The 15,504-nt window shown below is 29.1% G+C and overlaps 1 protein-coding gene across 1 annotated transcript in view; it reads right to left on the bottom strand.

The window, feature by feature from the left end:
• The window catches only part of LOC123291710 (sodium channel protein para), a 112,968-nt gene that overhangs the window by 16,272 nt on the left and 81,192 nt on the right, over positions 1–15,504 (bottom strand). Inside the window, exons 6-13 of the mRNA XM_044872102.1 lie at positions 10,641–10,769; positions 3,738–3,829; positions 3,414–3,626; positions 3,290–3,350; positions 2,716–3,025; positions 2,378–2,656; positions 793–1,039; positions 130–317 (exon numbers count right to left, since the gene is read on the bottom strand). Of these exons, the coding sequence (XP_044728037.1) occupies positions 130–317; positions 793–1,039; positions 2,378–2,656; positions 2,716–3,025; positions 3,290–3,350; positions 3,414–3,626; positions 3,738–3,829; positions 10,641–10,769 (1,519 nt within the window). The remainder of the gene's footprint in view (positions 1–129; positions 318–792; positions 1,040–2,377; positions 2,657–2,715; positions 3,026–3,289; positions 3,351–3,413; positions 3,627–3,737; positions 3,830–10,640; positions 10,770–15,504) is intronic.

Genomic DNA, 15,504 nt, shown 5'->3' with positions numbered 1-15,504 from the left:
TTATTTGACTAGCATATTTTAAATTTAATGATTTGTACAAAACATGATAAAACATTCGAATTCTTGTAGTGACATCAATATGCTTACTCAAATGATCGTTTTTGTTTTAACCCTCACTGAAAAACTTACCATCTCTCTGTAAGGTTTATGATTCATGTCCATATAATTGGCAGTTGGTGGTCCATTCCGCATTTTTCCTCGCAATTTACTCTCTTTGGTGATGACTTTACCGTTGGCACCAATTCCTCCTAATAAATCACCATGTGATGTGTATGAAATTCGTGATGCATGTGATGTGTATGATGAATGTCTAGACCCTATGGTTTTGATAAATAATTGAATTATTAAATTTGTGAGCCTATAGGTCTAGAGCCTGTGTTCATTTTGGTAATTTATTTTACCAAGGACAAAAATTTGGGAAACTGTCGGAAAATTCACAACTTAGACCATTAAGTACATGGACTGAGCGTCAAACGATTTCATGCTTGCCAACATCTGAGGTAATTGCTTGGGTCAAATCCATCATGGCGGCGGTGTGGATATGTGGATATAAGGAGATAAGCACTAACATGAAGTAAGACTAATCATTGCTTTTAGGGTTGAATCATTCACTTTCAAATATGAAAATTACCTTGAGGCTAAGAACGCCATTTTGACAACGGTTTACCAAATATCTGTTTTTAACCTTAATAAATTGTTTGACCAAAACGTACACAGACCTTGAACCTACTAGTCAAGTCTATCACAAAACTTGTATTTTTACATTGGTCTTCGTTAAGTTTTTTAAATTACCTAAATTAGCATAATACATAGGGACAACCATAGCTCCATTTTCTTCACTCATTGGAGTTACGGCATTTGAATCATCTGCATATGGTAAATGCTCTTGTGCGTCTAAATATGTAGATAACACTAGTGGTTTACGATCACCACCCGGTGGACCACAAATACGGCCACGACCATTACGTAATGTAAATTGATGACTACCTCTTGAACCCCGCCGTAAATTGAATGGTGATCCTGGTAAACTAAGGCTCGTCTGTGAACATGACAAGGAAGTCTACTTGAACTGTGAAGGCTCTTAACACATCCATGTAGGTTATATAGATAGCAAGTTGCAAACAAAGTACATAAAAATAGTTTAAAATAAAAAATTAAAGCGTTTTACATTTATTACACAATAATTAAAAGCCGTAGCCACACTAAAGGTAAGATAATTCCTACAGTATATACTAATTTTATTTTATTTAAAAGAAGTTCTATTCTCATTTGACTAATTTTTAACCAATTTCCATGTGATTGCATTTGCGTCTTTAATTTAGCTATCTAAGTTTTAAAGGAACGGGTGGAAAAAGGCTTAGTACCTTTATATTTTAAAAAAATTCAATTATTGAACTTTAAGATTTTTTTGAGAGAGTGTTTTTGATATTGTGTTAAATTGATGCAAAGGTGTATGAAAAATAGGTTCAAATAATAAAATTTTGAAAAGTTTATTTGTTTCACTGGCTGTACGGTTTCTAGTTCTGTATGTTACACAAATGTACGGTCAATAGTAGTTATGTAGGGTAAATAACTAATTTCATGTGAGATTCCTTGCATAAAAATCATGAAAAAGTTTCACGGTAAGAAATGTATGGCGTTTACTACAATGCTGGTATGGCATAGAGACAGATACTATAGTATTCGAATAGAGATAGATATTAATTGAAAAGGGCTGTGCACCAGAAGTATTGCCATATCGCCAACCAGTATGGGCCTGTCGCTTATACTACAGTGATCCGTCTCCTTTCTCGTCTTTTTCATATTTTTTTCATCTTATATCAAGAAAATAAATTTTTTTTAAATGTTTCTATAGATTATTTTTCTTATTTTTATGTAAAGAATCACATTAAATTTTTGTATAATATAAATGATAACTGTCTACTTTTATAGCTTAATATTGATAATTAAAATCTGGATTAAGTTGTTCTATTTACAGTATTTAAAAAATAAAAGAAGAAATAAAAAGCGGAAATTAGAATGTCAGACAGAAAACAAGTGCGTAAGTGATGCTTTAAATATCATCACTTGATAACAATTTTTAATCTGACTCACTTCTTTATTTGTGTCTAAAAAATTTAATTGTACAATCTTCTAGGATAAAACTTTTACTATTAATTATATTTTAGGAGTATTATTAAAAATTGTTACACGAATCAATAGTAAACCTGGATGAATTATCTAAGAATGGTACTTTCTATGAAATTAGCCATAAATATTTGGCTGCAAGATTTTTTTTTTTTATTCATTGAAAATTTAGAATCCAGGTAAGCCATCGATATAAACATCAACACCGATATTGTCTCAACATTCTGTGGCTTACATTTACAAAACTCACTGTGCTGACTTTTCGTATCTTATTTGAGCTCAGTGGTGCTCGTGTTCGATGTTCGCTGACCGAGTCTAATCCTTCTGAATGTTCTTTATAGTTATCCTCATTTCCTTTTTCTTGACCAACAAACAATTCATAGCTATCCGTTGAGAAACCTGATGGAGATTTTACTATTGCATTTGCTGCCTCACTTGCGGCTAATGCTGCCGCTTCAGCAGCTTCTTCTGCACGAGCTGCACGGTCATCGAGTTTTTTCTGTCTCGCTAACTGCGCTAGTTCTGCTTCCTAATTTTTAAATAAATATTTTTAGTATTTTCAAATGTAAGTTTGATTTCATTTCCTACCTTTATAGCCTCTTCCTCAGCAGCTTCTTCCTCTTCAGCTTTCTTTTGTAATTCATCGTAAGACATAGCGACAATGGCTAAAATCAAGTTCACTAAATAAAACGATCCAAGAAAAATAATGACTATAAAAAACAACATATGCCATGGGCCTGCTGATCTTAGCACTAATTGATAAAGATTCTCCCAGTAATCTTGTGTCATTAATCTGAAAGCTGATAAGAAAGCCCAACCAAAACTATCAAAACTCGTATATCCATAGTTTGGATTGCTGCCAAATCCTTGAAGGCATGTATAACCTGGTTCACATTGTCTGTAAATAAGTAAAAGAAATCAATTATTCTGAATTTTCATTAATTGTATTTCACCTGCGTTATAGTCCCTGATTAAATGCTGAATTTAGCAGAGCTAAGATATTGGATCAATAAAGTAGGGAGAAGGACAATCTGGAGACATAAAGTCGCCAAGGACTAGGCAAGAGGATTATGGTAGTACAAGAAAGCATATGTTTTCTAGAGAAAGAATTTGGATATTAACGCAAGTGAAATAGTACCTCGAGTTTTCATTGGTTACATACCCTGCGCCTGAAGAATTACCACACAGTGGTATTTCTCCTTTATCATCAACATAAAAGTTTGCTGAAAATAATTTTTTTAATTAGTACGTTATCTTAAGATAAGATTTTGAACAAAGTTTCTTACTTTCATTACTCATAAACCGATGCCAATTTTCATCCGTTAAATTGCCCCATGAGCCATCCATTGGGAAATTTTTTATACATTTTTGGGTTAAAACACCCATATAAATTTGGAGGCCCATAAGAGCAAATACAGACAGTGAAAACATTGTTAAAATAATTACATCACGCAGATTTTTCACTGATTCTATGACAGCACCGACGATGGTTTTCAAACCTGTAAAAAAATAAGTATGGATTTTTAGATTTGCCGTTTTTAAATAAAATTACATTAGCAATTTCCATGTTGTTGATGAATATAAAATGGGATCTAAGAATACTATTTTACCTGGGACGATAGCTACTGTTTTAAGGGCACGCAATACTCGAAATGTTCTTAAGGCGGCGAGATTTCCAAGATCTATTCCCATTGTAACGTACCTGTTGAAATAATGCATAACATATTGAATTTTTTTCTAAATTTTTGTAATTATTAAAAATGTTTTCTGGATGCATTTTAAATTTGGTGAATATACATTTTAGTTGTGCCTTCCAGAGTGCATTTACCTACCTTTTTTCGGATAAATAATATTTATAAATGTGTGTTCATTTGATTTCCTTAAGAGTACAATCAAGTTGCATTATTGAATCTCATAAAATGTTTCTTTTCATTACTTAGATATTAGAAAACAAATTGAGGCATAAGAGCCTGACGATTTATGAAAACAATTTTGAAAACTGTAAAAGCTTCAGATCTGCTGTATTCCTGGTGATTTATTTCTGTTGAAATTAAAAAAATTTTTCATGAGATGATCTAGAGATTCATTTGATTCATCTTTTTAATAATTAAATAAAGGTAATACTTTGGGTTTTAATTTAAAATAAAAGTTCGAAAAATGAGAACGCTTACTTGGATAGAATTTAAGCTCACTTTATTTTCCGGAAAAAAGCAATTCTGCCACGTAATTCGAATGGCGATAGAAACCGTATATAAAATTGGGTCGTTAGGATATCAAATTCAACATCCAGCAAGATCGATACCTTCACTTAAGCATCTAAATGATGGTTTCAATATGCCTGACACTTACGAGAGGGTGTTAAATATGGAACACATAATTATAGTTTTTCCCACTAGATTTTGATGCAAAGAATATTTTAAAATATCAAAATTTTAAAAACTTAGTTTTAATTATTCAATTTTTAAATCAAGAAAATGGAGTAAATCTCGTTTTAAGTAAGTCTTACATTTAAATTCGTGCTAACAAAGCACAGTAATCTTGAACTACCGTAAACAAAGTATAAATTACTGTAAAAGAGAAACACAGATCTGGTAGCGATTTGATCATTACAAAGTTTTCTATTTATTTTCAAGTAAGTATGATGAATTGATTGGACAGGCTTATTTTCGCAATGATTTTGCATAGAGAAATGTAGAGAAAGAGTATCAAATTTTGTAGAATTACTGAAGAATAAGCCAGAATGTTCTGCTTATGCATGAAAGATTTTAAATGATCTTTGATTTAATAACAAACATTTTGTTTGATTCTATTCAACTTGGAACACATTGTACTCTTTTTAAAATAATTTAGGATGCAAATGCTGATTTTTGTTTAAAATAAAAACTCTATAATATTTATGGAATTAAAGTGAACTATTTTTAAAATAAATATGGAGTGTAGTAGTGCATCCAGTTGTTATCAATAAATTTTTTATATATATAAAAAAAAAATATTTAAATTTTGAAAGTAGAGGTTTATTTTGATTGATTGATTTATTTGTGGTGATAAAAAATAATGTGGAATAAGTGAATTTCCTATTCACTAATATACATTTACGGAAAATTGTAACTAATTCTCAAGAATTGACACAGGAAATTAAAGAAAATATTTTATTAAGTATGGTAACTTTTTTCTTTTTTTTATTCTTACTGTTTTGATAAGGTTTGACTGGGGCACGGCAATTGTTGATGGTATGAAATAATCAAAAGCCGAAAGATTTTTGCTTATCAATAATATTATTGCTAGGAGTACCTATATAATATCACGTGGTTATTAAAAGAGTTGCATTAAAAAAGTAAGCCTTAACAAACCTCATTAAACAGAAATATGTTTTATGAGGTTTGTTAAGGCTTTTATGACTTGAAAATATTGTGATAGTAGGTTCTAAAAACTGAAAAAGTCAGTTTTTTTTTTTTTTTTTAAATCTGAATATAGATTTTATCAAATTGTTTTACTACATTTGATAAAAATCTAATCAGTCGTTTGCAGATTATGATCGATTCTTTGTTTTTATTAACCCCCGAACTAGAAAAAGGGGTCTATAAGTTTGACAGCTATATGTGTCTGCCTGTCTGCCTGATGACATTGTAGCTTTGAAAGGGAATTTAATGGAGAGTGTTCTTAGATACGTTTCAAGAGCGAGTTGAGGGTTCCGAACCCAAAAAATTTTCTGGAGTGTTTTTTAAATTTTGTAAATTTATATTGTTAAAGGGTGGGAGCGCAAGGAATAATATGAGATGTAGACTTTTCAATATTATTACTTTTAGACTTCTTTAGGAAATAATTTTAAGACGCCCTCTTTTTAAATCATAAAAATTTTGGTTATAAAACTTGAAAAGATTCAAAGAAATTTTTTTTTTGATGATAAAATTCGGATATAAGAAAAATAAAGGCTTTGTAATGGACATTCTATAATTACAACAGATCATCAACCTTGTCTTTTTATGTATATAAAAAAAGGGAGTTGGCTGCATGCCAAACATTTTTCCCGGTTGATAGGAATAATTTAGTGCAATAATATTTTATGTAAATTATTGTACTATAGGGAGTAATTTTTTTTTTCAACCAAAAATTAAAATGCGTCAAAAGGAAAAACCATTCATTTGAAAGTTTTTTTTTTCTTTATCAGATTCGATTTATTAAAAGGATAATTTACCTTATAGATATTGTTTTTAATTTATAACAAGGATATTGTCGCCATAATTCTATTTTCCATTTAGAACAGGGTAATTTGACGTAAAAATATTTTACGTGCTTTTCTCATAAATGAAACGAGTATATGTTATGAATTTATATGAGTATATTTGTGAAATTTTATTATAGTACAGTTAAAGATGTTACAAATAAAGGAAAATGAAAGAAGCAGTTTGCATTTTGTTAAAACCTCATGTGTTTCTTAGGTGTCAAGTATCATTAGTAACGCATGAGTTAGTGGCGCAAATGTTTTTATTAATTAATAACTAATACATTGTTAATTCAATGGAACGGTGAATGTTAAAGATGACTTACAAAATTATAAATAGGCAACTTGAATTACGTATTCGTTAACATGAATAGTTTTCGATTATTTGACAAACACTTAACATTTACGTCATACTAGTTGCCTAATTACTAATTTTTTAAGTGAACTTGAACATTGATCGTTTCATTGAATTAAAAATTTATTGTTTATAAACAAATAGAAACATTTGCGTCACTAACTCCTAAGAAACAAATTCCATGAGGTTTTAGGAAAATGCGAGCGGTCTCTTTCATTTTCCTTTATTAGTCTATTTTTGTAACATCTTTTAAATTACTTATTGTACTCAAGTATGTAAATAATTTATAATTAAACATTTTAAATATTATCGACTGTTAAAATTATTGAATAATTCTCAATTTTATCTTTTGAAATTAGAATTTTGAAACTAAAAATTAGAACATTTTTTTTGTAGTGAATTAATTTCTGTTGTAAAATAACAATTTATCTATTCCGTAAATTACCCTGTATGCACGAAGTGAGGTAAATGTATGTCACTCGAGTAAAATTTTGTTGAAATATGAAATGTAGGTAAAATACAATCACGTTATCACGTTCGTTGTTTTATTTTTTTTCAATTCTCACATGACATGGTAAATACATAAATGCAAAAAAAAAAAGAAAAGTTATTAAGTGTAATTGCGTGATGAACTGTTTAGAATAATAATAATTTTTGATTGTTCAATATTGTTTTACTGCATATAACATAATTTTTTATATATTGATTTAGTTATTTGATTCTTAGAAAAAAAATTTACTGTTTTTAGTAGTTTAAGTATTTAGTGGAGAGCCGTAAGATTTATACCTCGGAATCCAAGAACAGTCAATGAAAAACTGTGCCACTGCATTGTTTAAAGATCTTGCTCAGGGGATGGAAGCCACCCTTTCTCGAGAGTGGATAAATTTATACTACAAATGACAACGGGAATCGATATAAGAATGAATTCTAAGCAAAAAGTGCCATTGAAACATTTTTCGAAAAGTCAATACTTTCCGAGTTATTGGCGGTTGAAATTCGGAGTATTTAACGTCAAATAAAATTTGACGGTTTTTGAAAAAAGTATGTCAAACACTTTTTAAAGTACTATAAAAAACCTTGAAAATGAAAAAGTGTGAAGTCATTTGCATAAAAATTGACGGAGTTATGATGAAAACAAAGTTTATCGGATCCTTCTTTTTATGTTTTATTCAGTACAAAAACCGATTAATTTACCACGGGAACTAAGGAACTAAACTTAATGCTTGTCTGACAATGTCTGTAAAGGATATAAATGAAGTATATAGGTACTACCCTGAAGCAAAAAGGAACGGCTTTGTGATACAAAAGTTTTTAAAGCTTGGTAGTCACGTCTTCGCACATCCAGTCCAAGGTGTTCGATAAATATATTGATTGTATTGTTGGTTTATAGAAAATATATACATTCTTGGCCTCAGTTCGAGTTATTTATGAAAATTGTTTTCCTGCCATTTTTAGCATTTTTTTCAGTAAACTAACCTAGGAGGTGATTTTTCTAATACGAATTATAAGAAATTAAATTTTCTTATATAAAAATTAGATTGATTTTATATTCGATCTACCAGGCGACTTTTGAATCTCGGTCTAGACCTGAACTTTCTTTATTACCATACTTATATTTTATAATCCTTTATAAAGCAAGAAAAAGTACAACTTCCAAATACATGGTTTCCTTTTGGGGTCTGTGATTTTAAACAATCGGAAAATTATATGGTTCATAGTTTTGAAAAAGAAAGTTTGTTCCTGCCTATTAAAATTTATCTGAAGGTCAATACTGCTGAAATGTAAAGTACAACAAAATTGTACGAAGAAACCCATAGAATTAATATAAGATTGAATTAATCGTGGTTTAATTTCATACTACATAACCTGTAAACAGTATAAACATATGCCTATATTCCCTATAGAAATAGCTTTAAGTAGTGTTTAAAAGTTCATTTTGTAGAAATGTAGAGAGCCATATAATATAATATATATCCATATATATAAATATATAAAATATATTACATTATTGTACAAATCGATAATTTTTAAACATAGAACTTTCACAATGTGTTAAACAATATAAGAATGTTTGTACAATATATAAGATAAAATAGGATAGTTATATTCGTCCTTATTTGAAATTCATTTGTTAGTCAACAAACATTGACTGAAAGTATTTCATTTTTCTGAATATTTTAGTTCTATATTGCAACTATTGCTGTCTGCTGGAGAAACAAGTACTTTGAAGCAAAATTAAAAATAGACCGTATATTGTGACTCTTCACTGTCATTGAAAATTTCCTATAACAGTTGATAAGAATTTTAGTAATTATTATATAGAAATATGTGTGTAACACTGAGTTAAATGCAACGGACATGCATATTTACACGTTAAACCGACTCTTATTTCTAGATGAGCAGTCAATTAGCAGTAAGAGGTCAGCAGACTGACACAACTATTTGTTAAGTCGAAAACTCATTAACTCAAAATTTTCTGCATTTCCTTCGAAGTTCGAGCTGTCGAGTTTTCACTGTTACGGATATCGTGACGCAAGTGCGAGAGCGTCAGTTCGAGAATATTAGCAACGGTTTCCTGATCTTAGAATTCCTAAAAACAAGTGTTCTTAATGTGCATTGCCATTTGATAGGAAAATATTTTGTTTTCCAGAAGCTAATGCGGAACATCCTATACCGAAAGTTTCCGACGAAGAAGCTACTATTTATATGGTCGAAAATAGTCCCCGTAGTACTTTACGAAGAACAATTTTTAATTAAACATTAAATTACTTTACTCAACAATGTCGTTACTTTATTGGTTAAATTCAGTAGTGCCCACAACTCCTAAAATACTGGTTTTTGGACAAAAGTTTGTAAGGCATTTTCGACTTAAAATTGTCCAAAGATTGCTCTCGTTAGCTATGTCCATCAAATTGCGGAATACCCTGTATAGGTACTAAACGTGTCGTATAAACAGGTAAATAAGAGATCAGGAACCAAAAAAATTCAGATAAAATTTATAAAGCACGCTCTTTTATAAATGAGTGCAGCTAACATTCGCCTGCGGTGAATATAGCGTAGAAGTACCGCATAATAAATTTAGAAGCTAAGCCCTCAAACAGACTCCCGAAAATTCGAAAACCCAAGAAAGCTTCCGAAGACCAGAAAACTCAAGCAAAGAATTCATAAACTAATTATATTTACTCGTAGTTGGACAAAAAATTTTGGTATTCATAAGAAATACTATCGAATTCAGTTTTGGGACGAAAACATTTCGTTTCAGGTTCTTTATATATCATTTTTATATCGTATAAAGTATCAATCAACAAATTAACAAATCTAACGTGTAAACAATCATGGTCAATATTATTTACATGATAGCGTGTAAATAAATATCGATCCCCATAGAGTAGTATTATTCGAATATTAAATGTCACTATCGTTAATTTCACGATATAACCCAATAAATCAATGATTCTTATCCCTTTAGTTTTAATAACCAATCCCCAAGAGATTTACCATATGCCAATTTCAATAATGTGTCAATAATTTTATTAACGAAAATTGGAATTCGTGTGTAAAAAGTTGAAATAAATTTTTCTGAACAAAATACAAAAATTTGTTTACTAAACACATGTAACTACAAAAATTTCTAGAATTTTATAAAAGCTTTTCAAAAAACTTAAATGATTTTGTTTAGATAATACTAAAAAGCGGTTTACTACTAGTTTCTACAAGAAATAATTTCAAATCCAAAAATCCATTTGAAATTACATCTTATCTAAATTGTTTTACTAATTACTATTTTGGATTCTGTTGTAGGATTTTGTTTTGGATTTATTAGGGAGTGAATGTGTTTTGAAACAAAAAAAGGATCGGAGTATGAATTTTATTTTAATAATTTATAATTTATTTATTTTTGCTTTTCAGGTAGACTAATGAACTATAACTACTCACGCTAATGCTATAACTACGAAGTCGAGCCAATTCCATGCATCCCTAAGGTAGGTGAACGGCTGTAGAATGAAACCTCTGGCCATCACCTTCACGGCTGATTCAAACGTGTAGATGCCGGTAAATATCACTCTGGAAATAAATCACTCAACAACAGTTTTATCGATTATCAAAAAATAAAAAAATTTTTCACAGGAAAAAACAAAATTGAAATTAAATATAAAATTAATTAGGTAATTTTCCTAATTAATAAAAATTTAGTTAAGCGTGGGAGATTATGTGAAAATTAGAAAAAAATATAGGTAACTGTATAATTTATACACACATTTTAAATATAATCATACTATTTAAGTTTGTTAGCTTTAATCGTTATACAGCGTCGCCATCTCCTAAAAAGCTGATAAAAAGGGCGAGCTATTACAATCTATTGATATATGATAATGTTCTTAAAATGTTTTTCCAAATACTATGTTCTAAGGACTAAATTCGGAGGAATGCGTTATGAAACGAGTAATTGGTTTAATAGTCCAGAAAAAGAGTTATATTCAAGATCCGCGCAATCAAGAGCTAGACATGCCAATTTTTCCTTGCGTTCTGGATATTTCGTTGCGTTTCTGGACGTATATTATTAATATATTGATACAATTTTTTATTCCTTTTTAGAAATTATTGCGTCTTCGAAATTTTACTTTTCATCTTCTTTTAACTAGTGGTCTTGATAGCAAATAATTCTCCACTTGTGTTGGAGTTTCATAGCAAAAAATTCGTTCGAAACGTGAGAAAAAACGACAGTTTCTTCTGGATAAAATTAAAAAACTAAAATTATCATGATGGCATTCTGAAAAAATGTCCCCTCTGATTTATTAAGGTTTTAACTTTAATTTGAATAGTTTTTTTTTTGAAACGGACTAGTTTTGGAGAAATTTTCTTCATTACTGTGAAAATGGTCTTCTTTAAAAGTTGCTAAGGGAGAGAAAATAGTTTTTTTTTAATTTCACTTCATTTCCTAAAAACTGATTGATTTGTTTTAATAATGAATGAAAAACGCCATTAAATAATTTTAAAACCGTGAAATATTTTTGAATATCTATCATATTTTCAAATCCAAAACACTTTCAAGTAGATTATTACGACCTTGTTTTTATGACCTTAAAAATGTGTGAACAAATTTACAGCTAAAAAAAAAAAAAAAAACAAAATTGAAATATTTGAAAAAACCTAAAAAACTGAAAATGATAGATTTTAATCTTTTTGAATTAATGTGATATTTATTATATTAAATATTCCCAATTGTTTCATAAATTTCACTATTTTATTGTAAATAAATAAATAACTTAAAAAGAATGTAAATAAAATGAAGTTTTTTATAGCATTATTATTATTATTTTTATTTGTAATATTTCATATCCAACCAAAAATAATCGATTAGTCCAACCCAATACATTTATTTGATGATGCATATTAAATAAATTAGCTACAAGACTACAAGTATAGTCTAAAATGTATATTTCTTGTTTACCGTCTAAAACTGCATTTAACTATGTAATTACTAATTAAATAATAATATCACTTGATTTGTGTTTATTAGCTGTGTACGTACAAAACGTTGCATCCAAGTGCACTTTATTCACAGTATCACTTAATTTGTACGTATTAACCGCTTTTAAATAAATTACGTATTTACTAAAAGTTGCATTCATGTGCACTTTTTGATTAGTTAATATAGTATTATACTTTTTATGCTCACAGTGGTGAGCAGGAGAAGACAAGGTCTAATCTTCTCTATCACTGTCCAGCTCTTGCCATGAGAAGATGGACTTACTTGAGCCAACCTCTCTTTGACGACCTCCCCGACTTAAAGTTTGTCGATGTCAAAGCACTCCTGTTGTTTTTAAACAGCTCCAAATGGTTCATGGAGTAGTGGCCGGAGATGCGCCAACCCTTTTTCGGTATCACAATGGACCCTATGGTCTAAGTGTATCCCACCCCAGGACAGCCACTCTAACCTAGCCTAACCTATGCTCTTACATTATACATTGTTTCATTTAGACTGCTAATAGCCTACCTTTTGTTTGCTTAAAAAAGTGAAATTTTAGTTCATATTGGAAAAATTTTTGTTTCGCAGTTTGATGGATTTTGACGTATAGGATAATTTTGACCCAAAAAATACAAAAATTTTATTCATTTAACGATTGACTGTGTAGTTTTTGATATGTTGCCTAAAATCGCTATAGCGATAGAACGTCAAGCTTCATAGGTATTGACGATCGGCTTAAGAAATTGCTTCGAGATATCACCTTTCGTTTATGATTTTAGATGATATTTTAGAAATTACTCGTGCAATCGGCTAAGGGCAGGTAGATTGCTGTAGTTTTTGAAATAAATTACTCTAAAACAGAACTGTTATCCATGAGGCATGAAATTTTCAAAATTTCGACAGTTTTCTTAAAGGGGATGATCGTAAAAAGATAATTTCTGTCAATCTTATAAAAAAATATGTAATTTTAATAATCAAAAGAATTTTTTTGCAGGTTTTAGAAAGGGGAAAATTTTGTTATATCAAATGATCATATTTTCCATATCCTTGGAAATATATATTACGCGCCTACGTGTTCAAGATCGAAATTAGGGTTCCGTAACCGAAAAATCTAAAAATTTGGCGATGATCTTCCAAATCGGCTCAGTTCAGAAAAGGCTTTAAGGAAAAATCAATTTAATGGAGATTGTTCTTAAATATGTTTCAAATGCGAGTTTAGGGTTCCGTGGTCGAAAAATGTGTCGGGGGTGTTTAAATTTTGTAAATTTCACTTGTTAGCTTTTATGAGTACCCATTAAAATTAATTTAGAGTACCCATTAAAATTGACCGTTAACAACAGGTAATATTTACTAAATTTTTGTTGATCATTCACAATAGTTAAATACACAAATCACGTGATATAAAATGATATTCTATTTGGAGTTTATAATAATATTTTTAAAGAGTGTTAAAAAATAAGGTTATATGATGAGTTTGAATATCATATATATTTAAATATATACCCATGTATTTATTTATATACATTTTACATGAATAATGAGTTTTAGGGTAAAATGGTAGATAGGTATTATAATTAATGACATTGAAATGCAATTGGGAATATTCTACATATGTATAAAATATTATATTGAAATTATGTTATTTAATTTATTAGTGTATATATTATATCATGTCTGAGGTAGGTTTCTACCTAATATTTAATAATTCTTTTTACTTTCATTATAGGAATTGTATTTTTTTTTTTATTAAAAAACTATTCTACCTACTTTTTAATAATTAAAATCTATGATATAATAATTAATAGAACTGCTAATATATATTACGTTTTTTTTAAAAAAATCAATGACTTAAAAAATTTATTTTTTGGGCTGCGTTTCTTTCAATCAAAATCAAGAACGATTAAATATTATAAGTTGTACCTTATGGTTAAACTTGAATAAAACTTTAAAATCAAGGGATATATTTAGATATGCATTCAAAGTGGGGTTTTATGGAAACGAAGGACGATTGCAACAGTGGAAGAAAAGTAGTATATCGAATACTAGAGATGGAGGGTAGAAGATGTCAGAAAATATCACGCGGTCGCTAGAGAATGGCTAAGCAGTAGGATATTAATGGCTTCCATTTAATGAATTTTACTAGCTAACAGTAGCCACTTTTTTGTGGAAGTGGTGAATGCAACACTATCAACGTTTCAGGACATGGAATCTTTCAGCCAGTATCTTTTTGAGTTTGCTAGATGGCAATAGTCAACTGGAAATTCCAGTGGAAGGAACTTGACACTCGAAGACAATAAAGGAATAGTTATAAGCTTCCATTGCTGACTTGTTTTACTGGACGGTATAACTCTCTCCATATGCAGTAACTTTTATGAATTGGCTACCAAAATACCGTGTTAATTTTGGCTTCGAGTCGGAAGGATAATCACCTAGTGGCCTAGGAGGTGGATGGATCTTACAACGTGATGTAACGAAGAAAAGATTAAAAGAATTAGGTAAGTTAGAATAAAATTTCCAGTTTTTTTATTTAAATATAATTTTAAATTTCATTTTGATTTGAGTTTAAATAAAACAAAATGAAAAAAGAATTTTATTTGAGTTAAAGAATGTTTTCAATTTCTCATAAAAACTATACGTTTTCATAAGGAAATTTTGATTTCTAATTGCCTCCATGCTTGATGTGAAAGCCATCATACCATCTTAAAGAAAAATAAAGGAATGAGTTAGAAAAACGTAGCATAGTTGGGCAAAATAAGAAACTATAGCTACCAAATCCTAAGTCATACCTGTCTCCACTTAACAATTTAATTGATTCCCAAAAAATAATATTTTATAAGTCATTATAGATGAAACGACAAATGAACAAAAATATAACGTACTAAATTATTTTAAAAAGAATTAAACTACAAAAAATAAACTTATCATTTTAATTCATCTAATATTTATATATCATAATAATATATGTCTAAATATTATAACCAAATAATTCTACTGAATTAATTAAATAATTAATTATTTAAAGTGTGATAATAACTGATAAAATATTAATAAATTATATTTATTTTGTTGAATTTATAATTATATAATTGATAAATAAATTAATGAACACAAATTATATCATCATTATTTATTTTATTAAAAAAAAAATATTTAGGTAAAATTTAATAATATTGGATTATTGTTTATTTATTTTTTTTATTGGTCGATGCTTTCGAAGTAGAAAATTTTTTCCGAGGCAAAATTAATAAATAATGTACTACTTTTAAAAACTATTATTTAAACCTAATTCAAATTAGTCCTTTTCGAAAGATTATGGTATTTTTCGTATTT

This window comes from Chrysoperla carnea, chromosome 2, assembly GCF_905475395.1.
Source record: "Chrysoperla carnea chromosome 2, inChrCarn1.1, whole genome shotgun sequence".
Classification (NCBI taxonomy): Eukaryota; Metazoa; Arthropoda; class Insecta; order Neuroptera; family Chrysopidae; genus Chrysoperla; species Chrysoperla carnea.
Note: the sequence above shows the minus strand (reverse complement) of the source record. Positions and strands in the feature narration are given on the sequence as shown.